General features: G+C 42.2%; 2 protein-coding genes across 8 annotated transcripts in view; one reads left to right on the top strand and one right to left on the bottom strand.

Annotated features, from left to right (window-relative positions):
* Positions 1–7,579, top strand: part of fip1l1a (FIP1 like 1a (S. cerevisiae)) — a 29,187-nt gene extending 21,608 nt beyond the window's left edge. The window contains exons 13-16 of one of the 2 annotated variants that reach the window (XM_053675711.1): positions 2,472–2,530; positions 4,183–4,384; positions 6,858–7,007; positions 7,125–7,579. In XM_053675711.1, coding sequence (XP_053531686.1) covers positions 2,472–2,530; positions 4,183–4,384; positions 6,858–7,007; positions 7,125–7,233 — 520 coding nt within the window. In that variant the 3' untranslated portion in view covers positions 7,234–7,579. Of the gene's footprint in view, positions 1–2,471; positions 2,531–4,182; positions 4,385–6,857; positions 7,008–7,121 lie in introns of both variants that reach the window. The other variant, XM_053675710.1, reaches the window with a different exon arrangement.
* A 137-nt stretch (positions 7,580–7,716) lies between these two features.
* The window catches only part of lnx1 (ligand of numb-protein X 1), a 90,976-nt gene continuing 71,192 nt past the window's right edge, over positions 7,717–27,500 (bottom strand). For all 6 annotated transcript variants that reach the window (XM_053675706.1, XM_017456217.3, XM_017456216.3 and 3 more), the window contains 6 exons: positions 26,350–26,760; positions 23,826–23,960; positions 22,845–23,022; positions 14,736–14,982; positions 11,735–11,893; positions 7,717–10,995 (listed from right to left, as the gene is read on the bottom strand). In XM_053675706.1, the coding sequence (XP_053531681.1) occupies positions 10,860–10,995; positions 11,735–11,893; positions 14,736–14,982; positions 22,845–23,022; positions 23,826–23,960; positions 26,350–26,760 (1,266 nt within the window). In that variant the 3' untranslated portion in view covers positions 7,717–10,859. The remainder of the gene's footprint in view (positions 10,996–11,734; positions 11,894–14,735; positions 14,983–22,844; positions 23,023–23,825; positions 23,961–26,349; positions 26,761–27,500) is intronic.

Here is a 27,500-nt window from a genome sequence, read left to right as displayed (position 1 = left end):
ATACTTGTACGAGAACTCGCAGACTCACCCTGCAGGCCGAGAGCATTTGTTGTAAAATGTGCAGGGGCCTGAGGAACCCGTGAAGTGAAGGACGAGGCAGCGTGTGTTTGTTTAGCGGGTTGTGGCCCGTTGGGATCCTAGGGTGCTCATGAAGAGAACCTGTGCAGAACCCCTTACGCAACTCTCCGATTAGTTCTGAAAAACATAACGCGGTCCAGATATCTGAAGAAAAAACGCATTACTTTGAACTGCTTTGGAAGTTAGGAGGCTCGAGACTTGAGTTTAATATACACTCTGGTCTCATAGTAAAACAGACGGACCAATATGTGCAATATCCGTGGCTGTTTATTGATACTTATAAGACAATAGCCGTATTTAGCTGAGAACAGCACATTCACACTACGTGGATACAATGATGCAGACAGGGCAATGTGGTGATATAATACTGACATTGAGATAGAATCCTTTTTTTTTTTCTTTTCTTGAGATATTACAGATTTCTCAGAAATGTGCATCATTTTTGCGGAAAACTGCTTGTGAAATCGCAATTGCAGGAAATAATTTAGCACGCCTTTTCAGAGGGACGAGACCTTTTAGCTGTACTCGTGTTCGCACGTGAATCGAAGAGGACCTCGGCCCAAAACCTGTGGAAAATCTGCAGTCGTTTTGACAAATTGCAAGCTCTTTGGAATATTGCGGAGTTTTCCTTGATCTTGATCTGTTCATTTCTGCAATCGCAAAATCAATCACAAAATCCTGCAGGGACTGACGTCGTATGTTGTAGAATTACAATTTCTCTTCACCGGAAGGGCCCGAACCTGTCCCAGCATGGCAAAACGCCTCTGAGTTCCATAAAGACCTAGTTTGCCAAGGTTGGACTAGAAGAACTAGAGTGTCCTGCACAGAGCCCTGACCTCAACCCCACTGAACACCTTTGGGATGAACTGGAACACTCCTTATCTGACCTCACTAATGCTCTTGTAGCTGAATGAACACAAATCCCCACGGCCACGCTCCAAAATCTAGTAGAAAGCCTTCCCAGAAGAGTGGAGCTTATGATAATAACAAAAATGGGGACCAAGTCCATATTACTGCTCTTGCTTTTGGAATGGCATGTTCAACAAGCACGAGTGTGATAGTCAGGTGTCCATATACTTTTGGCTATATATCGTGTATGGTTTATTTTGTCGTTCATCGATTCGCACGTCTTCAGTAACCGCTTTATTTGGTCTTGGTGGATCTCGGGAACCCTTGGCATGAGGCGGGATGCAGCATGTGCACATATTTAGTGTAGCCGATCCACTCAGCAACATGGTTTTGGGAGGCAGGAAGAATCAAAGAGGAAACCCAGAGGGACACAGGGAGAACATGCGAAGCACCACACCATGACCGTATCCCGAGTTTAGGATTAAACATGGGACCCTGGAGCTGTGATGCAGCAACGCTACTCCACCACGCCGCCCTACATAGTACAAGGTTATGGAATTTCTGCTTGGGTTCATTATGGCAGCGCTGCACAGCGATTAGTCGCATTAATTAAGGATGGCCCTCAAGGGTGAGAAGAGATGGCAGTTAACATTGATCATCATCTGTGCAGACACATCTCTCCTCCCCGTTTCCTCCTGTTCCTTTCCTCTCTTCCACCACCGAGGACGCTTAACTGCAGTGAGGCAGATGCGGGAGAGACAGATTATGAAGTTGGCCGGCTTTGAAAGCGGAGCGGGAAGGAGGGCGAGGAAGGGGGAGAAGAGGATGCAGAGAAGAAACAGCACAGCAGCATATCTTCCAGCTCTATTTATAGCAGTGGAGCATTTGGTGTTTGAAATAACACCTGTCCACAAGGAGACCACTCACGAATAAGTGCACACGCAGACGTACTAATCCCATTCACCTTTCACCTCCAGGGGAAGCCAGCTTTCAGTCGGAAGAAGGGCAGGTTGCCTAATCCTCTTCACGGACAGCAGCATGTCTTCAACATAATGTTATCTCCTACACACACACACCACTGCCAGGTTATTGAGTGCACACTGCAGCTTGACAGAATGCCAGGCACATCAAAAGACTGTGAAATTGAGAGCCACACAACTGTAGCAAAGCTTTTGATCATTGAGAAAATGGATATGTATATATAATTTATTATGATTTGATATCCCTCCACTTTACTGTACGTTTTCTTTTCCTTTCTTTATCCTTCACTGAGTGTAACGAGCGCCGTTTGTTACCCCGCATAAAGGTTCAGGCCAACTGCAAATTACTTGTTTATTTCATACGGCTGGTTATTTTTAATAACATAAGATGAGCTTAACATGGGAGTCTTTTTACTATAATAAGTTTACTGAAAAAGAAAAAAAGAGAAAAGGTCAAATGCTAAACTATGAATTTATCAATAATCCAGAATGTGCTGATGTGGCAGGTTTGTGCATAATTTATTTATTTCCTTTTAATAATTCAGTAACCTGCATGTGTTGCAGTGGCCGTTCAGGAGGAAGCTACGATGGCCGCTGTGCCCCGTTGTACCCCTTTGCTGCAGGTAGGTGGCACTGTCGCCATCAGAAGCTTTCCACACACTCCACTGTTTCCCCGGGTTCCCAGATTTTTGTTTAATCACCTCCCATGCACGCAGATCAGGCTCAGTATAAAGTAGCAGATTAAAAACGAACACGGTTGGGCGTTTCTAATTATTTCTTGATTGTACTGTGAGTTTTAGCCGATAACCGGTTCGGTCCTTGGCTTCATTAGAATAGAATCATTGCCAGGATCATGTTATTAGAGCTGTACCTTGCTTTAGGGATTGATGGGAAACCAAGAAGTTATGCTGGTGGAATGGTTAGTATTGTTCTTGGCCGTGAGTCCGGGCGCAAAAACGGAAACGTGTAAACACGAGTGTGTGAGGTCAAGTCTGTATCTAAGCAATAGTGCATTTAGGATTTAACAAAAGTCTAGCAAACGGTGGGAAACTATTCCTTTTGGATCGTTGTAATTGGAACATCACACTTCCTGAGCTGCTAGTTATATGTGAAAGGACAATGGATGTAAATTTTTAATTTTTTTTTAAAAATTTGTTTCCCCAGAAGACAAAATAATAACAATTTATACCAATCATCCTGTTCAAAAGTTTACACCCCCCTGATTCTTAGTGTATCATGTTGCCTTCTTGAGCATCGGTGAATGTTTGCACCATTTGTAATAGTCGTGTACGAGTCCCTCAGTCGTCCTCAGTGTGAAAAGACGGATCTAGCCCCCAGATGTTTGATGTTTTTCGTTGGTCTGTTTTGCATTGTTGTAAGACAACTGGATAAATTTTGGAAGCCAAGAGAAATATTAAGATCCAACACTGCGGGCATAATACTCCTCATGATGGTTGGGAAATATCCACTATAGCTTCAGTTTCTCTCTAAAATGTGCCTATAGGTAAAAAAACAAAAACAAAAAAACAACCTTGTATTGAAATATTTCAGTGATTTCATTTGTTATATATAATCAAAAAGCAGTAATGGAGTTTAGCAATTCTGAATTATTATTAAACAAATGCCAAAATAAAGCGCTCGTGAGCCAACGCGCTCCGTTCCACAGCTTTATATTCCACCGCTATGCTTTTTGCGCTGGCAGAACTTACCCGCATATTTGTGCGCACGCACATTTACGCCCGGATCTGACGGCTCACTGTCTGGCTTTGTTAGACGTGATCGATATTAGCCTGACTGTCCAAACGTAACAGAATTGATGTTTGTTAAGCTCCGCATACTTTGTTTCTGTTACAATATTCAGTTTGCTTTCCATCTCAGCGTGTCGATTCCAGTTCTTTCAAAGACGAGGGTTGAAGATTTAATATCTGGAGTTCATAAGAATTTCGTACAGTACGCATGTTATGGGTAACATTTTTATTCTGAATGCCCCACTGGTTCTTCTGTTTCGCAGTAGTTCGTCATTTTATTTTGTTCAGTTCGGCTCATGCTGAAGGTTCGGAGCAAGGAATACAAGTTCAAAGTAGCCGATGCACAACATAACGGCCAGTTGTCCTAAAAGCTTGTCGGACGTGCCTGTTTAGAGAGAGGGGTTTAGTGAGGGGTCAGGTGGTTATGCTTTGTAATGAAAAGGAAAATAAGGTGTTGCTTCTCTTGTGCACGTTCCGGTATGTCTGCATAGAATTGACACTTTCTCTGTCCTCACTTTTCTCCTCAGGTGTTTATCCACATGCTCTGGGGCCCATGACGCCCTGGCTGGGCTTGAGTGACCGTGCCAAAGTGTGGAAGCCTTACAGCTGTCAGGACAAAGAGAGGGAACGCGGGAAGGATAGGGAGAGGACCCGGGACCGAGAGCCGAAGAAAGAGCAGGAGAGAGAGCGCGATCAGGAGAACACGCCGGCGTTTCAGAGCCGCAGCAGGTGAGCGCGAGCGTAACCGTATCAGCAAGAGCGGGGATGGACAGTGAGAGTGCGCATGGGATGGAGTGAGAGACGAACCAGCTGTGGCCAGCTGTGGATTCATATGCATTGGCTGGAGGGTCTTTCACACATGTTAGACAGACACAGAGAAAGGAAGCTGGATAAGAATAAAATAAAGATGAAGAGCATTGCTTGTCTTTCTGACCATATGTGTGTGTAATAGAATGAGTGTGTGCTGTTTTGGTGCTGTGATAGTCATACGAGGAGGAAGAAGCAGGCCAGTGGAACAGCTGTGCACCCACAGCAATGCAGCCTCACGAACTACACCCTCAGTACGAAATCTTTACAATAGAAGCTTTGATGAAGTTGTTGATCTGTGTGTATGGGAGAGCTAATGGCTCATCTAAAAACGATTATGAAATAACGTCTATGTAAGACTGGCCAGTGGAGACGTCTGGCTGTTTAACCCAAAGCAGAAGCCAGCCAGATCTCCAGAACAGGTTCTGTGTTCTCTCATCACTTTTACACTTCCACACGCACGTTCCAGGCCATTTAGTCAAAGCGCATTTCGCTAATCGAATGACGAGGTGCTGAGATAAGTGGACATCGTGTGTGGGACCATAGCCGATTTCATTCCTTTATCATATTAACCGGAGGAAATCACAATGGCGTCTCGGTATTCTGGCCTTAGAACGAATCGAGATCAAACATTCATGTACAGTAAACTTGGTCTGAACAGGAAATCGGTTCCGACATCCTCTTGTCTACTATCTTATGTTGTTAGTTATTTTATAGACGGGTCGTTAGATCTAGAATTCTGCCCGCTGGAAATCATACACAGAGATAACGTAGTGCGATAAGATGACATTTATTTGAATGGATTATAATAACTAGTTATTAGAGAGAGAGAGAGAGAGAGCGAGCGCGCGCGAGAGAGCCACTAATAATGAAGCTGTGAGTTTGACTGCTGTACGCAGCTGTAACTGTATGTTACTACAGTTATAATTGTTTATAGGCAGCGCACTAATTTAGAACAGTGATTAAACTGACTGTGCATTATACGGTGTGAACGCGCACCTTCCAGCCAATCAGAATGGAGTATTCAGCCAGACCATGGTATAAATGCCAGTAAAACCCAGACCGGTGAAATATCCGGGGCCGTTTGGTCGTTCACGCTTATGTTTGTAACTTTCTCCGAAGGTGGTTTCAGTGCTCGGATATATTGGACCCCGTTCACATCTCTACTGTTCACTTTCAGTCGAATAAAACAGCTCACCAAAGCGGGAGAGATTCTTCCTCTACAGAGAGAGGGAAAAGGCAGTTATGAAGATGATTCTTCAGCACATACATTTCTGCTCCATCTCTGTCCTACTTCAGCTACTCTCTTCCTTCCTCTCATGCTCTCTTTCTGTCTTTCTGATGTTCGTTCTCTCTCTCTCTCTCTCTCTCTCTCTCTCTCTCTCTCTCTCTCTCTCTCTCTCTCTCTAGCAGCTGGTTGAACATTTGGTGAACACTTGTCCCTTGTGCACAATCTCATCTTTCTGATTGAGGAATTGTGACAGTTCTGTCCTCTGTCAGTCCAGCACAGACACACACTCAGATTTATAAGACTCTCCAACACTGACGCAATAATACACCTGCATAATACACACACGTGGGTTAGCCGTGTGTACACATACACTGCGTCGGACACGTGCTGTAGTACACGTGCTGCTGTATTGCATTTGCAACATCAAAGGAAGTCGTGTACCATGTGTTGCGCTGACACACACACACACAAACTATGTACATACTGTTTTCATCAGCAAGCTAATAGCACATTCTAGCACATTGCCTTCTACCATAATGACCGAGGTCAAGCTGTTAATTTTCTCTCTCTCCTTCCCTCCTATATACATCTTTTTCACTTCATGAACTGGATTAATTCAACCTCTTTGGTCGAGAGGATTTTATTTGATCGTGTATGGGGGGTGGGGGGACACTGTGACGCTGGGTTACTTGGTAAGTGATGCTAGTTTAAAACAGGAAGAACAAAAGTGTGTAAGAAGGTCATTGTGTGTGTGTGTGTGTGTCTGTGTATATACAGAAATGAGGGAGACTAAATCCGAAATCTTACTATGGCTAAAGAAAGCCAGTACTTCCCTACCACACGTTTCAGGATGATGCTTCAAGTTTTCAAAATCCAGCTGTTTTTAATGACCGCTGGGACGTAATCGGAAACAAACGTGTTGTGTGTGTAGTTTTTTTCTGCCGTGGCATTATTTCTGATGCAAGGTAGGTGTGTTTCCTCTAGAGCTGCTATAATCCTTTAGCAAAACTCTTCCCAACGCCCAGGTGAAAAATATAACAAGTTAAAGACTCTAAAGTGTATAAATGATTGTCGCTTGCTCGCTGTGAGCCTATGCTGCTTGCTAAATGAAACGTTGTAGGGTATTTTTAGTTAATGAAATAGTGATTGTGTGTGTGTGCGCAGTGACAAAGAGCGTGCGTCACGTCACAGGGACCACGGCGATCGGGAGCGAGAGAGACATCGGGAACACGATCGAGACGGGAGAGAAAGAGAAGAGCGGCATCGTGACAGGAGACACAGGGAGCGTACCGAGCGACGCAAATCCTCACGCAGGTAGCGCACACTCCGACACTTTCGTCACGTTTGTGTGAGCGAAGAAGAATGTTTAAATAGATCACGCGTCCTCCTCTTTCGCTTCTCGTTCCCTTTTTACACACCGTCTCTCAGCAGTAGCAGTCGGAGAAGGCATTCCAGCGATGATGGAGAGAGCCACAGGAGACACCGATACAAGCGCTCCAAACGCAACAAGGACAGCACGGACACCGAGTCCACTGACTGAACGGGTTAGAGCGTACGTCTTAACACGTTGTCTTAAACGATTCACTCGGTGGATGGAGAGTGACAACGTTTGTATGTTGATTTGAGCCAAGTTAAGGCCGGGCTCCTTAGGAGCTGGTTTATTTTCATTTTAAGCCGTTACATGACCGCTACTTTACAAAACTAATTTATTTTAAAAAATCTTTTTTTTTTTTTTTTTTTGATTTAAGCCAAGTTATTATAAGATGACTTGAACGGGATGAAACCCCAAACTTGATTGTTAAGCTAAGATGAATTATATTTATGTTGTGCCAAAGTGTGGCTTTGTTGCGGTATGAAAACAGTATTATAAATAATTTGGTAAACCAGTTGTGCCAGTGTGAAAATTTTACCAAACAACATTAGCATTCACAGGCCATACTCAAGTACACACACACACACACACACACAATATATATAATTTTTATATATATAATCTATATATAGGCTCTGACCGTGACACAGGTTTCCTTATAGAATAATTTTATTTGATTGAACCAAAAGTATCATCAGATACAGAATGCTTCATAAGCCATAGCATGAGACACTAGACCACATGGCTTTCCACAATGACCTGCAGACATGAAAATATATCTCCATGGATGTGTGTGCCATCTTTTGTCTCATCTCCAAAACGCAAAATCAGCAAAGCAAGGCCGCCAAACTCACAGTACTATAAGCGCGCGCGCACACACACACACACATATATATATACATATACAGTGCATCCGGAAAGTATTCACAGCGCTTCACTTTTCCCACATTTTGTTATGTTACAGCCTTATTCCAAAATGGATTAAATTCATTATTTTCCTCAAAATTCTACAAACAATACCCCATAATAACAACGTGAAAGAAGTTTGTTTGAAATCTTTGCAAATTTATTAAAAAAAAAAAAAAAAAAAAGCACATGTACATTAGAATTCACAGCCTTTGCCATGACACCCAAAATTGAGCTCAGGTGCATCCTGTTTCCACTGATCATCCTTGAGATGTTTCTACAACTCGATTGGAGTCCACCTGTGGGAAATTCAGTTGATTGGACATGATTTGGAAAGGCACACTCCTGACTATATAAGGTCCCACAGTTAACAATGCATGTCAGAGCACAAACCAAGCCATGAAGACCAGGGAATTGTCTGTAGACCTCCGAGACAGGGCTGTATTGAGGCACAGATCTGGGGAAGGGTACAGAAACATTTCTGCAGCATTGAAAGTCCCAGTGAGCACAGTGGCCTCCATCATCCGTAAATGGAGGAAGTTTGGAACCAGCAGGACTCTTCCTAGAGCTGGCCGCCCGGCCTAACTGAGCGATCGGGGGAGAAGGGCCTTAGACGGGGAGGTGACCAAAAAGCCAATGGTCACTCTGACAGAGCTCCAGCGTGTCTCTGTGGAGAGAGGAGAACCTTCCAGAAAAACAACCATCTCTGCAGCACTCCACCAATCAGGCCTGAATGGTAGAGTGGCCAGACTGAAGCCACTCCTCAGTAAAAGGCACATGAAGGACTCTCGGACCATGATGAAACAAAATTCTCTGGTCTGATGAAACAAAGATTGAACTCTTTGGCCTGAATGGCAAGTGTCATGTCTGAAGGAAACCAGGCACCAGTCATCACCTGGCCAATACCATCCCTACAGTGAAGCATGGTGGTGGCAGCATCATGCTGTGGGGATGTTTTTCAGCGGCAGGAACTGGGAGACTAGTCAGGATCGAGGGAAAGATGAATGCAGCAATGTACAGAGACATCCTTGATGAAAACCTGCTCCTCAAAAAGACTTGAGGCTGTAATTGGTGCCAGAGGTGCTTCAACAAAGTATCGAGCAAAGGCTGTGAATACTTATGTACTTGTGCTATTTTTTGTTTTTTATTTTTAATAAATTTGCAAAGATTTCAAACAAACTTCTTTCACGTTGTCATTATGGGGTATTGTTTGTAGAATGTCGAGGAAGATAATGAATTTAACCCATTTTGGAATAAGGCTGTAACATAACAAAATGTGGAAAAAGTGAAGCGCTGTGAATACTTTCCGGATGCAGTGTGTGTGCGTGTCTGTATATGTGTATATTTTATTTATTTATATATATATATATATATATATAAACACTTTATCAATAGGCCCTGTGTCAAAGAGGATCAAATGTTTGCTTCTCCAAAAAAGCCAACAATTTCCATGGGGTGCACTTATTTTCTCACATGACTGTGTGTGTGTGTGTGTGTGTGTGTGTGTGTGTGTATATATGTATGTGTATATATATATATATATATAATCTCTCATACTGTGGTGCTTGAAAGTTTGTGAACCATTTAAAATGTTCTATATATCTGCATCAGAAGTCCTAAACGTAGACAAAGAGAACCCAGTTAAACAAAAATATTAAACTTGGATAATTTTCCTCAATAAATAAATGACCAAGTATAATATTTTTGTCCTATTTGTTTAATTGGGTTCTCTTTATCTAATTTTAAGACTTCCGATGATGTTTGATGTCATACTTATGCAGAACTATAGAACATTTTAAAGGGTTCATAAACTTTCAAGCACCTGTGTGTGTGTGTGTGTGTGTGTGTATATCCTTTTTTTAAAAAGCGTTATGAACAATATTTATTTATATTTTATTTAGCTGATTTCTTTCTTTTTTTTTTTTTTTTTCATAATACTCAAAGATATATATTTTCTTTGCAACAGCATCTGAAACATACCAACACAGACAAAAACAAACCTACTTTCTCCAGTGGAGAAAACGCATTGCTGTCAGAACGAACAAAGCGAAGCCAATATCCAAAAAGGCCATATGAAGTAAATAAACAAATGAAAGAAACAGTCGCCATAGTACATAGTACGAACGCTTGAATTGGTCTCTCCCTCCCCCACCCCCACTACACACACTAACATTCACAGGAAAGAAAAGTGTGCCCACTTAAATGTGTGTTCTAGCACAGAAACTAATGGAGTTGGCAACCCCAAACTCTGAACTTTATCCCAGAAGTCCTTTCTTTTCCACCTCAAAGCAGCAACACTTATGAAATATGTTTGCACATTGCCCACAGAGGAGTATTTTTTATATACACTTTATCACACATATATCATATCCTCATAATGTGTGACCATGGTTCTTCTAGGTGCTTCTTTTTGTTATCAGCTCCTTGCGTATGTGGCCTCAGTGACAGAGGGTGCAGGGGTCTGCTTCCTGTGCCTAAATGATCATATCAGCGAAGGCGGGGGCTATCGAGTGCACAGGCAACCAAATAAATTATGGCAATAGCAATATCACACTGACTCTTGGGTGTTCAACCTGAATCACCTACACACTGGATGATCACTGATCTTTCCAATGGCTAACACCTTTGGTGAGTCCTCACGTGAAGAGAGTCTATCATACGTCCCACCTTCAGCATCTGAGATCCATGTCAGTCCCTCATACCTGGACGAGGCCAAAGCACCTTGCCCCACGTCCTACGGCGCTGGCCCATTTCATACGACTTGCCTACCATGGAAGTCCATGTCCAAAAGCCCATTCATTGTGGGCAGGGATCATGTCCTGTGTTGTGATACTCCAACCTCCAACATAGGGTCATTGTAATAAGCCCCTCCCCTACGCAACATGGGCCTATAGCAGGCTGCCAGGCCAGGAGACGATGGTGAGAGTAATGCGGCCCCTCAGTTCCTTCAGCAGGCGCACTAGAGCAGTGTGAGTCATTCCCCATGTGCTCTTTCCATTCACCTCCAGCAGGATGTCTCCACACCTAGAGAACGAGAGAGAGCTTGTTGAATAATTCTTAGCTTCCCATAAAACCATAGAATCCAACCATTTCTTTAAACTACAGAATGTATCACTAGAAGTCATTAAAAAAGATATACACAATACCCATATTTTTACCCATGTCTGTAGCCAATTAAACAATATTTATGGAAATAAAGACACAAGCGATACGATAAGACGACAAGCAGTCGGTTCCCGAGTGGCGCAACAGACACATGCTCAAATCCCAGCGAAGCCACAGCCATCCGAAAACTGGCCGTGCCGTCATCGTGGGAGGGATACCCTACACTCTGAACTGTCAATCAGAGTGACAATAGCCAATCACTGGTGTCTGTACGATTGTCATGTATGTGGAAAAGGGCTGATGACGCTTTCTTGGGAGTGTTACTCCGCCTCTATAACGCTGCAGGAGCAGCAGTTTGAATAGACATGAAGGTTGGCTTTGCGTGTTTTCAAGGAGGAGAGGAGAGTTAGCCAGTGAGTGGGTGAGAATTGGCCAAGACCAAATTGGAGAGAGAATCTTTTTTTAAAAAGGTAAGACATGTGCCAGGACTAAAATAACTTTTGTTCCATAATGCCATTCTTTATCTATCTTCTATATTTAAAAATGTATTTGTAGGGTCATACAGTAGATCATGACATGATGAGTAGCAAGAACCGTTTACAAGCTAGAACACTATGGAATTTCTTAACATAAGTGGATGGTTTTTGTGTGTGTGTACCGTATCCTGCCGTCATTGTACGCTGGTGTTCCCTCCACGATGGAGCGGATAAAGAAGGACTGATTGCAGTTGAGCTCCTCTTGACCTCCTACGATACTGAAGCCCAAACTTCCTGAAGTGCTCCTGCGCAACACAATGTCCTTACAGCTGTACAGGTGTCTACGGGAGACAAACAGTTCACCTTATCACACCGAATCACACCTCAGATCAGCTCAAACAGGCCAAATGCCTCCCTCAGGATGACCTGGTGGTAAAGACCTTATCGTTACAAAAAACTTTTCCTGTTAAAAGTAACCGTGACGCTGACAGACAGCAGTCCTTACTTGCAAAAACCAAAAAAACACTAATTAGTGTTTTTTAGTACATATAATATAATATATTTATATATATATATATATATATATATATATATATATATATATATATATATATATATATATATATATATATATATATTACACATACACACATACATATATATATATATATATATGTATGTATATGTGTGTGTGTGTGTGTGTGTGTATATATGTATGTGTGTATATATATATATATATATATATATGTGTGTGTGTATATATATATATGTATGTATATGTATGTATGTGTGTGTGTGTGTGTTTATTATTTGTAATGTTTCATTATACACATAATTTATATAAAATGTAACAATTTTTAAATGACGCACATAATTAAACTTCCTATAAGACAAAATGTCATTGGGTTACAGTTAGCTAGGTTCGATGGTGAACGTGTGCAAAACATAAGTTCGTTCCTGTTATCACTTACGCTATAAAAAGCTATAACCAGTCATTCCCGCACGTTCTCTTGAGGTTAATAAGAAAAAAACCTGCAGCTTGTTACTGAGATACCGCAAAACACAACGTTCTCTGGCCTTAGACTGTCCCATGGCAAACACAGCTTTACCTCTGTAAAGCTTTTACACCGTTCTGTACACACGCCTTCAAGTGCAGAAAACTCCACTAGATCAACAATTATACATTTATTGTTCGTTAAATAAACAATATTATTATTATTATAATAATTATTATTATTATTCTAATAGTGTGTTTATTATTAGCCTTAGGTTATGTGGAGCATCTGTCATACGAGTTCCTGTGAATGTGCTGTTACTATAAAAACGATAATTAATTCATACCGCGGTGCCGCTAATTCTCGAATCTGATTGGTCAGAAGCTGTGCGTTATTTTGGGACTAGTTCCAGCTGTAACACGAACGATGGGCTCATACTGTATTAATTATCTACATTGTCGTTTCTATAGTAAAAGCTCATGCATAGGGACTTGTTCGGCAGACGCTCCACGCAATCGGAAAAAAACAAATACAAATGGATTTAAGAAGAAAAAAAAACTTTTTCTTTATTGTTGTTCAATAAAAAAAAACGTTTAAGTATGAACTTTTTTTGTTAGGAGACATTTATGGAAGGAGTCTCGAGTGTCAAAGAGAGCGAGAGAGAGAGAGAGACACTGGCGAAGGAACGACTGTTTATTGGAGCTCTTAAGATAAGTGAGAACATCAACGGATGTCGACATTAAAGCTGAACTATAAACCATTAGAATGTGTGCCTACAGCTAAACTGCTGTAGTAGAAGCAGAACACAGCATCCCGTTGTTGACTTTACCTGTAACAGCATGCGGCGTTCTGTTTGATTCCTTTTCCTTCCCACAGCGCTGCTGAATTCTTAAGAAATCTCATCGGTCTAAAGGCGTTGATTTTAAGTTTTACTCTACAACAGCAGTTGTGAAAACAAACCAGATACGGTCATCCTGCACTACATCACAACACCGTTATTATTACTTCCGTTCTGGATTTCTTTACCGCAGCGTGCAAAATGAGAATCTCGTCATACGAGGGAAGTTTCTTCTTGAATCTCGAATATCTTCATTATGAAGAATTCCCATTAAAAAAAAAAAGAGAGAGATTATTTAAATCCGTCCACCTCCGAGACCCCACTTTGCATATTTTTTCCTCATGCTTTCGGACTTAGCGTTGGTTTAGAAGTTGCTCAAAACTCTTTTTGTCAAGGCAAATTATTATTCATCACAATTTCCGCCTCACTACAGAGGGAGCAAGGCAGATAGAGGAGAGAGGGAGGAAAGCTGGACTTGTTTTTGTAACCTGTTCTTTATTTTATTTTACTTTTCTTTTTTTTCCTTCTTTTTTTAGTAAGGACAAGGTAGAATTAAAAATAAACCTAGAAAAAAACTCACACCAAAATTTAATAGAATCCAAAAATACTACCGTTTAGAGTTGTTACTACAGAAGTGATAACATGTTATTAATATAAACCTTGTCGGAATTGTAGTCCGAGCCGCGCTGTTGTAGAAAATAAGTAACGCCTTCTGACCAATCAGAATCAAGCTTTCAACAGCGACCAAACTCTACAGAGCAAGCTGTTGTAGGAAAATAATCGGTGAAGGGGTGGTGTGATGGAGGTTTGGTCTACATAAAACAGCGCACCTGAAGTGTTTTATTCCACCAAAATATCTCTCTCTCTCTCTCTCTCTCTCTCTCTCTCTCTCTCTCTCTCTCTCTCTCTCTCAAAGTTGATGAGAAATGAGGGGGGAGGAGGGGAGGGAGCTGCAAAAATGCAGCCTGTCATGTTACCAAGAAACCAGGAAATACAAACTCTCACATGGCAAGAATCTTAGACTGACACTGGAGACTCCTTCCATAAATGTTAACTAAACATCTCCTTACAGAAAACTTCACCATATCAATGATTACTTTTTTCCCCTGTTGTTAAATAACATCATTTAAAAAAAACAAAAACAACTCTATTTTAAACAACTCTTTATTTAGATTACGTACTGCCTATGAATGAGCTGTTATTACGAAACATAGGACGTTTAGAACGAGAACCTGTGATTTGGATTACAGCCGGTGCTACTCTCAGAGCTGTGCTGTGACTAGGAAATGAAATCGCCACCAATCAGAATCGAGAATTCGACGGCGCTGTGGTGTGAACAGGACACTTTACCTGGGCAGCTGAAGCCAGGACACCCATAGGGGTGAGTAATCATCGTGGGGCAGTGGCATTTTGACGTCTCCGGGCGAGGATGGCAAGGACACGGCGGGGGGCATGCAGTCCACCGAGCTCATGTCAGGTGGTCTCATCTCCAGCACACGCAGCACCACCGGGGACGAGGTGTTCTTCAGGTTAGCCACCGCCTCGCCTCGAGTCACACCAGTCAGGTCCACGCCATTCACGTTCAACAGGATATCACCTAGTGAGAAAGGGAAGAGAAAAAACGACCGTGGAGTTAACGTGCCACTCGAGGATGTCTTTCGTTTGGGGCTTTGGTGCCTTCGTCATCTGTCTATCGATGGGGGCGTTAAAGTCGCCTGTAAGACACGGACGAGTAGAGGTGATCTTTTAAACAGGAAGAAGCAGGACGCAGCTCTGCCATATGGTATATTGAGGGGATAAGATGAAAGGGTCACTCTGAATTAAAGTACAATGCACACACACACACACACACACACACACACACACACACACACACACACACACACACATACCTCTTAGACCTCTTTCAATTCTAGAAGAAATTTAGACCCATTTCAGCCTTCAAACACACACTCCTGTTTTGTTTTTATGATCACATATTCATGGTTTGTATTCTTGGTGTAACGTGTGTGTGTGTGTGTGTGTGTGTGTGTGTGTGTGTATGCATTATTCTGGAGCAGAGCATAAATCTGCAGAACTGATTATCCTAATGCATATGCATTTGCAGGTGTGTTTTTGTTACAAAGCTTATGTGTGCTCAAAAGTGTGTGTGTGTGTGTGTGTGTGTGTGTGTGTGTGTGTGTGTGTGTGTGTGTGTGTGTTAGTTATCAGCGGGTCACCTTGGAGACAGGTGGGTGGTTGTGCTGGAACACGGACACATTCATTGAACAATCAGTCTACTGATCTGGACTCGCAGCGTTTAGTACAGCCAATACAGCTGAGTCAGAATACACATACACTCAAAGACCATACGACTAATACCAACACAACTAACGTGACTAATACCAACACAACTAACGTGACCTATACCGACACAACCAACGTGACTAATACTAATACAACCAACGTGACCAATACCGACACAACCAACGTGACTAATACTAATACAACTAACGTGACCAATACCGACACAACCAACGTGACTAATACTAATACAACCAACGTGACCAATACCGACACAACCAACGTGACTAATACTAATACAACCAACGTGACCAATACCGACACAACCAACGTGACTAATACTAATACAACCAACGTGACCAATACCGACACAACCAACGTGACTAATACTAATACAACCAACGTGACCAATACCGACACAACCAACGTGACTAATACTAATACAACCAACGTGACCAATACCGACACAACCAACGTGACTAATAATAATACAACCAACGTGACTAATACTAATACAACCAACGTGACCAATACCGACACAACCAACGTGACTAATACTAATACAACCAACGTGACCAATACCGACACAACCAACGTGACTAATACTAATACAACCAACGTGACCAATACCGACACAACCAACGTGACTAATACTAATACAACCAACGTGACCAATACCGACACAACCAACGTGACTAATACTAATACAACCAACGTGACCAATACCGACACAACCAACGTGACTAATACTAATACAACCAACGTGACCAATACCGACACAACCAACGTGACTAATACTAATACAACCAACGTGACCAATACCGACACAACCAACGTGACTAATACTAATACAACCAACGTGACCAATACCGACACAACCAACGTGACCAATACCGACACAACCAACGTGACTAATACTAATACAACCAACGTGACCAATACCGACACAACCAACGTGACTAATACTAATACAACCAACGTGACCAATACCGACACAACCAACGTGACTAATACTAATACAACCAACGTGACCAATACCGACACAACCAACGTGACTAATACTAATACAACCAACGTGACCAATACCGACACAACCAACGTGACCAATACCGACACAACCAGCGTGACTAATACTAATACAACCAACGTGACCAATACCGACACAACCAGCGTGACTAATAATAATACAACTAACGTGACCAATACCGACACAACCAGCGTGACTAATACTAATACAACTAACGTGACCAATACCGACACAACCAGCGTGACCAATACTAATACAACTAACGTGACCAATACTAATACAACTAACGTGACCAATACTAATACAACTAACGTGACCAATACTAATACAACTAACGTGACCAATACCGACACAACCAGCGTGACTAATACTAATACAACTAACGTGACCAATACCGACACAACCAACGTGACTAATACTAATACAACTAATGTGACCAATACCGACACAACCAGCGTGACTAATACTAATACAACCAACGTGACCAATACCGACACAACCAACGTGACCAATACCGACACAACCAGCGTGACCAATACTAATACAACCAACGTGACCAATACCGACACAACCAGCGTGACTAATACTAATACAACCAACGTGACCAATACCGACACAACCAACGTGACTAATACTAATACAACCAACGTGACCAATACCGACACAACCAACGTGACTAATACTAATACAACCAACGTGACCAATACCGACACAACCAACGTGACTAATACTAATACAACCAACGTGACCAATACCGACACAACCAACGTGACTAATACTAATACAACCAACGTGACCAATACCGACACAACCAACGTGACTAATACTAATACAACCAACGTGACCAATACCGACACAACCAACGTGACTAATACTAATACAACCAACGTGACCAATACCGACACAACCAACGTGACTAATACTAATACAACCAACGTGACCAATACCGACACAACCAACGTGACTAATACTAATACAACCAACGTGACCAATACCGACACAACCAACGTGACCAATACCGACACAACCAGCGTGACTAATACTAATACAACCAACGTGACCAATACCGACACAACCAGCGTGACCAATACTAATACAACTAACGTGACCAATACTAATACAACTAACGTGACCAATACTAATACAACTAACGTGACCAATACCGACACAACCAGCGTGACTAATACTAATACAACTAACGTGACCAATACCGACACAACCAACGTGACTAATACTAATACAACTAATGTGACCAATACCGACACAACCAGCGTGACTAATACTAATACAACCAACGTGACCAATACCGACACAACCAACGTGACCAATACCGACACAACCAGCGTGACCAATACTAATACAACCAACGTGACCAATACCGACACAACCAGCGTGACTAATACTAATACAACCAACGTGACCAATACCGACACAACCAACGTGACTAATACTAATACAACCAACGTGACCAATACCGACACAACCAACGTGACTAATACTAATACAACCAACGTGACCAATACCGACACAACCAACGTGACTAATACTAATACAACCAACGTGACCAATACCGACACAACCAACGTGACTAATACTAATACAACCAACGTGACCAATACCGACACAACCAACGTGACTAATACTAATACAACCAACGTGACCAATACCGACACAACCAACGTGACTAATACTAATACAACCAACGTGACCAATACCGACACAACCAACGTGACCAATACCGACACAACCAGCGTGACTAATACTAATACAACCAACGTGACCAATACCGACACAACCAGCGTGACTAATAATAATACAACTAACGTGACCAATACCGACACAACCAGCGTGACTAATACTAATACAACTAACGTGACCAATACCGACACAACCAGCGTGACTAATACTAATACAACTAACGTGACCAATACCGACACAACCAGCGTGACTAATACTAATACAACTAACGTGACCAATACTAATACAACTAACGTGACCAATACTAATACAACTAACGTGACCAATACTAATACAACTAACGTGACCAATACTAATACAACTAACGTGACCAATACTAATACAACTAACGTGACCAATACTAATACAACTAACGTGACCAATACCGACACAACCAGCGTGACTAATACTAATACAACTAACGTGACCAATACCGACACAACCAGCGTGACTAATACTAATACAACTAACGTGACCAATACCGACACAACCAACGTGACTAATACTAATACAACTAATGTGACCAATACCGACACAACCAGCGTGACTAATACTAATACAACCAACGTGACCAATACCGACACAACCAACGTGACCAATACCGACACAACCAGCGTGACCAATACTAATACAACCAACGTGACCAATACCGACACAACCAGCGTGACTAATACTAATACAACCAACGTGACCAATACCGACACAACCAACGTGACTAATACTAATACAACCAACGTGACCAATACCGACACAACCAGCGTGACTAATACTAATACAACTAATAGAAGTGCTTGCTTTTTTTCCCCGTGTATTTTCGTTATTTGTCCTGGTGGGTGTGGCCAGTTTGAATGTTATTTAGAGGCAGGATGCAAGTGTGTTTACTTTCCAGTTCATGCACGGTGTACACACTAATGACAGTCGAGACTTTACAGTCATTTAACATAAATCATTATCCGGATTTCTCTTTCTCGCTAGACTGTCATTCTCAGTGCAGCATGCCAGCATGATTGGTCGAACACAGCAATCACAGATATCTGCCACGCTCCATTTCACTTTGGGGGGGGGGGGGGGGGGGGGACGGAAATATGTGCTGAGTCAGATTTCAAATATAACACGTTATGTATAAGTTCCATGAAAATATGAAGTTTCTCATCAAAGTGTGATTTCATTGCTTATACTAAACTTTAATTTAAAACATTTCTGATTACTAGATTGAATTATGCAGACTGGGCACAATCAATTCACGTAATATTAGCATAAAACAATCTGTGGAAACCAGGATGTTGGCACTGATGAGAACTATAATTATAGAAGTAAATGAACACGATTAAAAGATGTGTGCTAAAACAGTGCCGTGGCTGTTACAGAACACCAGTGACCTGGGTTCAAGCCTCAGATTGGGTGATTTTGATTTTAATCAGGGCTTTGAATAAAAAAAAGTGGAAATATCTAGAATAGAGTCGAATATATCTAGTATTTCCTATTAAAAGATTACAATAAACCAAATATAAGATTAGTAAATCTCTTTCAAGCTATCTGTACTCATTTCAAGCTTGAAATAGTTTTGTGCTATTGGCAGATCATTTTGCTCATTTGAACCATTTATTTCTAGAATGAAGCAAAATGATCTGCCAATAGAACGAGATTATTTCAAGCTTGAAATGAGTAAATGCAATGTCTAGAAATAGGTTTATTGTTCAGTCCCTCCAGGATTATGCGATTTTGCGATCGCAGAAATGAAAGCAAAACTCAAGCAAACTCTGCAACATTCGGAAGAGCTTGCAGTTTTCCAAAACGACCGCCGATTTTCTGCAGATCTGAGCCGAGACGCGTCACGTGACGTCGTAACGACGCAACATTCAACCAAAGCCCTCCTCGATTCACGTGTGTCAAACAGGAGTACAGCTAAAAGGTCTCGTTTACCAACAAACATCGCTGCGAAAGAGCGTGTTTCACCAATACAAGTAGTTTTCCGCAAAAAAAAAACCCCACAAAAAAACTCTCAAAAGGTTGAAATTTTAAAAAAATAAAATAAAAAAACGCAGCAAAATCACACATTTTTGGCTGCAACAATCACAAAACTATTTTGTGCAACTGCAATTTCATCAATTCCAGTAATTTACCTCAAAAAAGCACAAAAAAAACCCCACAAAAATGCTCCAATTTCGAAAAAAAAAAAAAACCCCACAAATTTTTTAAATAATTTGACTCATTTTGAAAGAAAAAAAATATCTGCTGCAATATCAGGCATCTCTGGCTGCAACGATCACAGAATAACTCCACGAAATCCTGTACAGACTGCTTGATCTTATATTTGGTGTATTGTAATCTTATAGGAAGAAATACTACATAAATGTGACTATATTCAAGACTATGTTCACTTGCTAACATGACATTTTTTGCAGTCATGATTAAAACATGTTGGATGTTTTAAACCCCCCCAACCAAATAGCCCCAGTCCAAAACAAAATATTATTATCCGTTATGTGTATACATTTCTGATCTATGAAATTCAAATACTCTTGTCAGCTCTAAATATCGCAATACACTTTGCAATGTTCTAATCATAAAGACTGTCCTAATACGCTCATGCTGAACATCCTTTCAACACACGTACACTCTAATGATTTATAATCTCACTACCCGGTGTCTCCCAGAAGTTGTTGTTTCCTTTCGAGTCTGGTTCCTCTCAAGGTTTCGTCTTCATGTCGTTTCAGAGAGCTTTTCCTCACCACTGTCGCCTCTGGCTTGCTCATTAGGGAACTAAACCTAGATCTGGATTTCTGTAAAGCTGCTGTGTGATGATGTCTACTGTCAAAACCTGATATACAAATCCAATTAAATCTGACGTAATGGTGCTTCTCTTACTCTGAACTTCACGAGACAAATACTAAGCAGGAGTAGGGTACTGTAATACTGTAGAAAGAATCATTTGGAAAGGAGAGAAGGAACGTGTTGACGGAGAAAAACAGAGTTTTACAGCACTTTTCCACCAGACATGCTGGGAGTTACAGCATGTTCGGTTACTAATCCAAAAATGGAATTCTTTATACGCTCGTGTTATTATCACGTAACTCTACCCGTCGCAGCACTCCGTTAGAAGTGGTTATCTTCATCATGGGTTATTGCCATGTTGTACGCTCCAGTAGCAATTCTCTAGTGCATATCTAGTCTTTTATTTGTTTCAAAATGGCAGTTGACTATTCAGTAATGAATGCGTCTGACTAACAAATGGTACGCACCATTACTAGATCTACCCATATGGTGGTAACGGGTAGTCCTGCGACTGAGACTCTTTCTACTTTGGGCTACGAAGGGACTTTACATGTAAGGTGTAGTAGCTTGTATTTAATGGAAAACACCACCCTAATGACTACTTTCATCTTGTATATAAAGATTAATCTTTAAAGACATCTAAGATTTACTTTGTAATAAAATTCAGGGTTGACTTTTTATTTTATATACATTACATATTGTGTGTATATATATATATATAATATGTAATGTGCACAATACATATACATACATACATATATACATTATATATATATATATATATATATATACACACACACACACACACACACACACACACACACACACATACACACACACATATATACACTTTTACCCACAAATGACTACCTACTTTAATCCTCCAGTCTATCCAGTTCTCTCACCTTCTCATTGTCATGTCACGGCAATCCATGAACTCCATTTCCCAGCAGACACCACGGCCTACAAACAGGGCCACCCTGGACTCCACTTCCCAGAACACACACTCATGCACATGCATAGAGACTTCCCGTCACTAGAACGTTGTGAAGTATACACTCAGTTGCCTTTTGTCTCTGACGTTACCGAGCCTCTGTTTGTGCCTCATCTTCGCCGGTTTGATTTTGATCCTGTTCTCTGTTTCGTGTGTTTTTGCCTAGCCTCTGATATCCCGTTAGTAAAAATCGCCTGACCTCAGCCTGTTCCCGTTTCTGATTTTGGATTGGACGCCATCGGCGTCGTTGTCCTCGTCGTCTCATCGATCGAGAAACTAGCCGAGCTGAATCTCCGTCTTAACTCGGGGCAATTGAGTCATATAGCTTTGTTGCATTCTGGAACTTCGGGTCCGACGTTTTGTATGTCCTCTCCGTATACATTGGATTTCTTATTCATTTGACATTGAACGTTGCTGGAAAATGATGACTGAGAATGATGATTTTTTTTTTTTTTTTTTTAGGAGGTAACAGTGAAACTTGCCTTCTAAGTTCTCACGTATATTTCGGCTTGAACACCTTTAATGCAATTCATGGTGTTTTCTTTTAATTTAGCCATCTGATAGTTGAAGTTGGTGTGTATTATTTGCAGGGTGCGCACCCTAGCAGCGGACTCGTACTGTGAATACTACTATAGACACGCACCTTTGTGGATGGAGCCTTCACGGGCCACGACGCCACTGGGGTCAATGTTGGTGATGTAGACAGGCAGGTCCCAGCCGTGGCTGTTCATTCCTCCTGCTACAGTCATGCCCAGCGACTCGTTAGACTCTTTAGCCAGAGTCACCGTCTTCTCATAACACCCGGGCTTTTGGCACGAGTCCTAGCAAAGAGGACACCAGTGTGTGAGTGTGTATGTTGTAGCACGAACGCATGAGAGACAATGATATACTGTATGACATGTATGTGACTAATCTGTTAAGTATACACTTCTCAGACACCTTCTGACCTAAGTATAGCATAGTCACACCATACTGTATGTGCATCTGCGTGTGCGAGAGCGCGAGTGAGCGAGAAAGAGAGAGAATATGTCTTTAAACTAGTTATGAATGAGCTAGATATTTCTCCTGGGGCCTGTGATATCAGTGACCGCTGCCAAAAAGCACAGCCTTGGCGCACAGCCAAAAGAAACAAACCCAGCAGCTTAAGTGCTAACTGAATAAAGACGTTTAATAAAAAGTCACCTATGTTTAGTCTGAAAGCGTGGGTCAAGCGATCCAGATCTGCTCTTACGGCGTTGGGTTTGTCTGTGGCTGAAGCTGTTGTGAGTGGAAAAAGAAGGAAAACATGTTCCCACGTCAGACTAACAGAGAGAATTAGAAGTGTTAAAGAGAGCTATGAGGAATGCGAGTGCGTGCACTTGCAGGAAAGTGAGAGAGCGCGATTGAATAACAAGTAGAAAGCTGTGAACTTGAGGTTTATTGGGACAAGGGAAGACATGTTTCCTCAGATAACAACAGATGGAACATCCCAATTAGAGATTAGAGCAGAAAACCCACTCTGCTGTAGCTTACAGAAACGTCAATCACAAAGCTGTGAGTGTGTGTGTGTAAAGATGAGTACCAGGCAAAACAATGTACTGTGTGTGTGTGTGTGTGTGTGTCTATAGGGTATAGGGTATCTCACCACCAGTGATTGCTCAATGTCCACAGCGGAGTAGGGTGGGGGTCCCTCCATGTTCCATGGCGCCTCCTGTAGTATATCCGGGGCAGGCACGCGAGTCTGCCTCGACACGATGAAGTGCACTCGCTCCACACTTGCCTACAGCGTATAACACACAGCGTTACTGACTTGCTCCCGGTGTCCGAACACCGTACCTACACAGCGTAACCGCACAACCGCAACAGCATTCTCTTCACTTTTAGGCAGCAGTACCATCATTTACAAGTCAGCAGTGGGTTTGATAGCCTCGGAAGAAAAGTGGGGCATGTTGAGGAAAGATTCATGGCACTAATAACTGACTGTGTTGCGTCAGCACTTCGGTCACTGGCATAGAGTCTGATTATATTAAGCGCCAAAAGAAGGTTGGTGTAAAAGGCTGAAATATGACCTGATTCGACTTGCCGCTGGGCCTCAATTTGATATTATACCGAGGAACACTGAGTAATGTCGAGGAACACCGTGTCGATGTGAATATAGTGCTGAAAAATACAGAGTTAACACTGGTTTAATGCAGAGAAAAATTCCATTCAATTCGATTTGACCGGTCCATACAGGATTTCAGAGTTTATTTGTGATTGTTGCAGCCGAAAATGCGTGATTTTGCTGCGTTTTTTTCTTTCGTTCAAAATTTGTGATGCAATTTGCAGAGGTTTTAATATTTTTATTTTTTGCGGAAAACTACTTGAATTGGCGAAACGCGGTCTTTAGCGGCGATGTTTGTTTGTTGGGAAACGAGACCTTTCAGCTGTACTCGTGTTCGACGCACGTGAATCGAAGAGGGCTTCGGCTGAACGCGCGTCGTGACGACGTCACGTGACGTGCCTCGGCCCCGGACCTGAGGTCATTTTGACAAATTGCAAGCTCCTGCTAATATTGCGCCGTTTCCTTGATTTTGCGTTGTTTCCTGCGATTGTAAAATAACACAATCCTGGAGGAAGTCATGTTGTATGTTACAGAATTACAGTTTCCCTTCACCGGAAGGCCCAAACCTGTCCGAAATCTGCGGCCGTTTTGACAAATTGCAGGCTCCTCCGAATAGTGCAGCGTTTCCTTGATTTTGCGATCGCAAAAATCCCAAAATCCCAGAGGGACTGTTTTAAAGACATCCAGGTGTAGATTTAAGTTACGTCCACATTATTCCGGATCAATTTGAAAACGTAGCTTTTTTTTTTCCTCTACGTTTTGGCCTTCTGCCCCCACCGAGATGCTGTTTTTTGTCCAGTGTAAACGGAGCTATCCGGACAAAAAAAAAAGCTCTTCCGAATGGATAAATTTGAAAACGTTTCACTGTGGACTGAAAAAAACGAGATGTTCCAAAAACTATGCCGTATTTTTTGTCGTGTGACGCAGTCATGTGACCTATTCAACTCCAAACCATGTTGCACTGCATGTGTTGTGCCTGCTATCCAGTTTGAGAGCATTGTTCATCTTTAACACTTTGTACAACCTTCAGATCGCATTTTTAAATAAACGCCCGCCGAAAATGTCACCTTCCGAAGCTTCTTACGTTTTCACGCACGTGCGGTATAGCGTTGTGCGCGTTTTCGGCTGTTTCAGTTTGGACGAGCAGCTTTTTTGGGAATCTGCTACAATCGGTGTAGACGAAGAGCGTTTTTAAAACAAAAATGGAGTTTTCAGATCTATCCAGATTAACGCAGACGTAGCCTCAGATCCCTAATGAGCAAGCTGCTGTAGAAGTACGTCTGACTTGCTGACGTGAAAGAAACTTTGACAGGGTCTGGATTCAAAAGGTAACACGTGCTCTTCCGGGTGATAATTATAAATCATTACACAACAGTTCGTTCTACATAATATTCGGTATAGCAGCAGTCCTGCTATTGGGATATTGCTTAAATATTGTATCGGAGTGTAGAAGAATAAAAGCAAGGTGTGAATCACGGGGTTTAATGTATCAAGATATGTCTTTGTAACATTGTAACATCTGTAACTTTGGCCTAATCCCAAGTAATATTGGGTTAAACTTAGGCTAATGGTAGGAAACATTGGATAAATTCGGGGAAATGCCGAGAAACACTGAGTAAAAGTTGACCGAACACTGAAGAACGTTGGATTTGCAGTGACTTCATGCTGAAGTGGTTTAAATTGGCCTAGTGTTGAGAAAAATATGTTTTAACACTGAGGAACATTGGCTTAATATTGGTCCAAACCCTCAGCACACCAGACACACACAAACCCTAAACCTCACATGCATTATGGACTGTGTAATAATGATCCCCGACACACACACACACTTCTCCCTGGAGGAACTGTAATCATACTCACATTAACTGGCACATGGAAAGGTATCTAATGCACAACAATCAGTGAAAGAAACAAATCCCATGGGAAAAAAAGCAGTTATGGTTTGGGGAAGTCTGCCCATAGAGCCGTAAATTAAGAACTAGTCTTTTTTTGCAACAAAGCAAAGATAAGAATCAGATTAGATCTCCTCTATACAGTGTATATGTCGGATATACATCATGCCCACCTGTATGAGCAGCGCAGCATGCTCGGGAGCACCATAACGCAGGTCGTGTCCATTGATAGCAAGCACGCGGTCGTCGATACGCAGACGCCCGTCCTGTGCCGCCAGACCTCCTTCTAGCAGGTGGAAGATGAAGACGCCGTGCTCGTTGGGTCGGCGCACAAGCTTGATACCCAGCTGCTCGTCGGGCGCACCCTTCAGCAGCACCACGTGCAGACTGTCGTCCCTCACGCTGCCGCCAGAGCCCGGGTAAAGCAGCTCGCCCGGCTGAGGCACGTGATGGTGGTGGTGGTGATGCCCACGGTAACGATGGCGCTGTTCACGCAGCACGGTCAGCCTGAGCAGCATGCAGGGACGCTTCAGAGCTGCAAGGGCGTAGCAGTGCGGGACATTGGTGATGTCGATACCGTTCACCTGTTTTGGGGAGGGGGAGAGTTATAGACACGGAAAGTGAGCGAGAGAGGGATAGAAGGAGATATACGTAGCTTGAAAGAAACAGACATGGAACTTGTATGAAAGTATTGTTGGGAAGTTACGGAATAAAGCCGCTGCAGAATGCTCCAGTCAAGTGAGATAAAGATGTAAACACAAACTGAGCTTTTTCTCTCATGCCATATTGCCAACCCTTTTGCCAAACAGATGGCGAAGCACATGACGCCATACACACACGTACACCTGCCAAACTAGAACTCGCACCTACTGTACAATGATGTCATTTTAGACCTCCCACCCACCTACTCAGCTCTTTTACATTCTCTCACACACTCACTCACTCACACACACACACACACACTCACTCACACGCTCACTCACTCACTCACTCACTCACACACACACACACACACTCACTCACACGCTCACTCACTCACTCACTCACTCACTCACACACACACTCACTCACACACTCACACACTCACACTCACACACTCACACACTCACACACACTCACTCACACACACACTCACACACTCACTCACTCACTCACACACACACTCACTCACTCACTCACACACTCACTCACTCACACACTCACTCACTCACTCACACACTCACTCACACACACACACACTCACACACACACTCACACACACACTCACACACACACTCACACACACACTCACTCACTCACTCACTCACTCACACACACACTCACT

The sequence above is a fragment of the Ictalurus punctatus genome, chromosome 25 (genome assembly GCF_001660625.3).
Source record: "Ictalurus punctatus breed USDA103 chromosome 25, Coco_2.0, whole genome shotgun sequence".
Lineage (NCBI taxonomy): Eukaryota > Metazoa > Chordata > Actinopteri > Siluriformes > Ictaluridae > Ictalurus > Ictalurus punctatus.
This window is presented reverse-complemented; position numbering and strand designations above follow the sequence as displayed.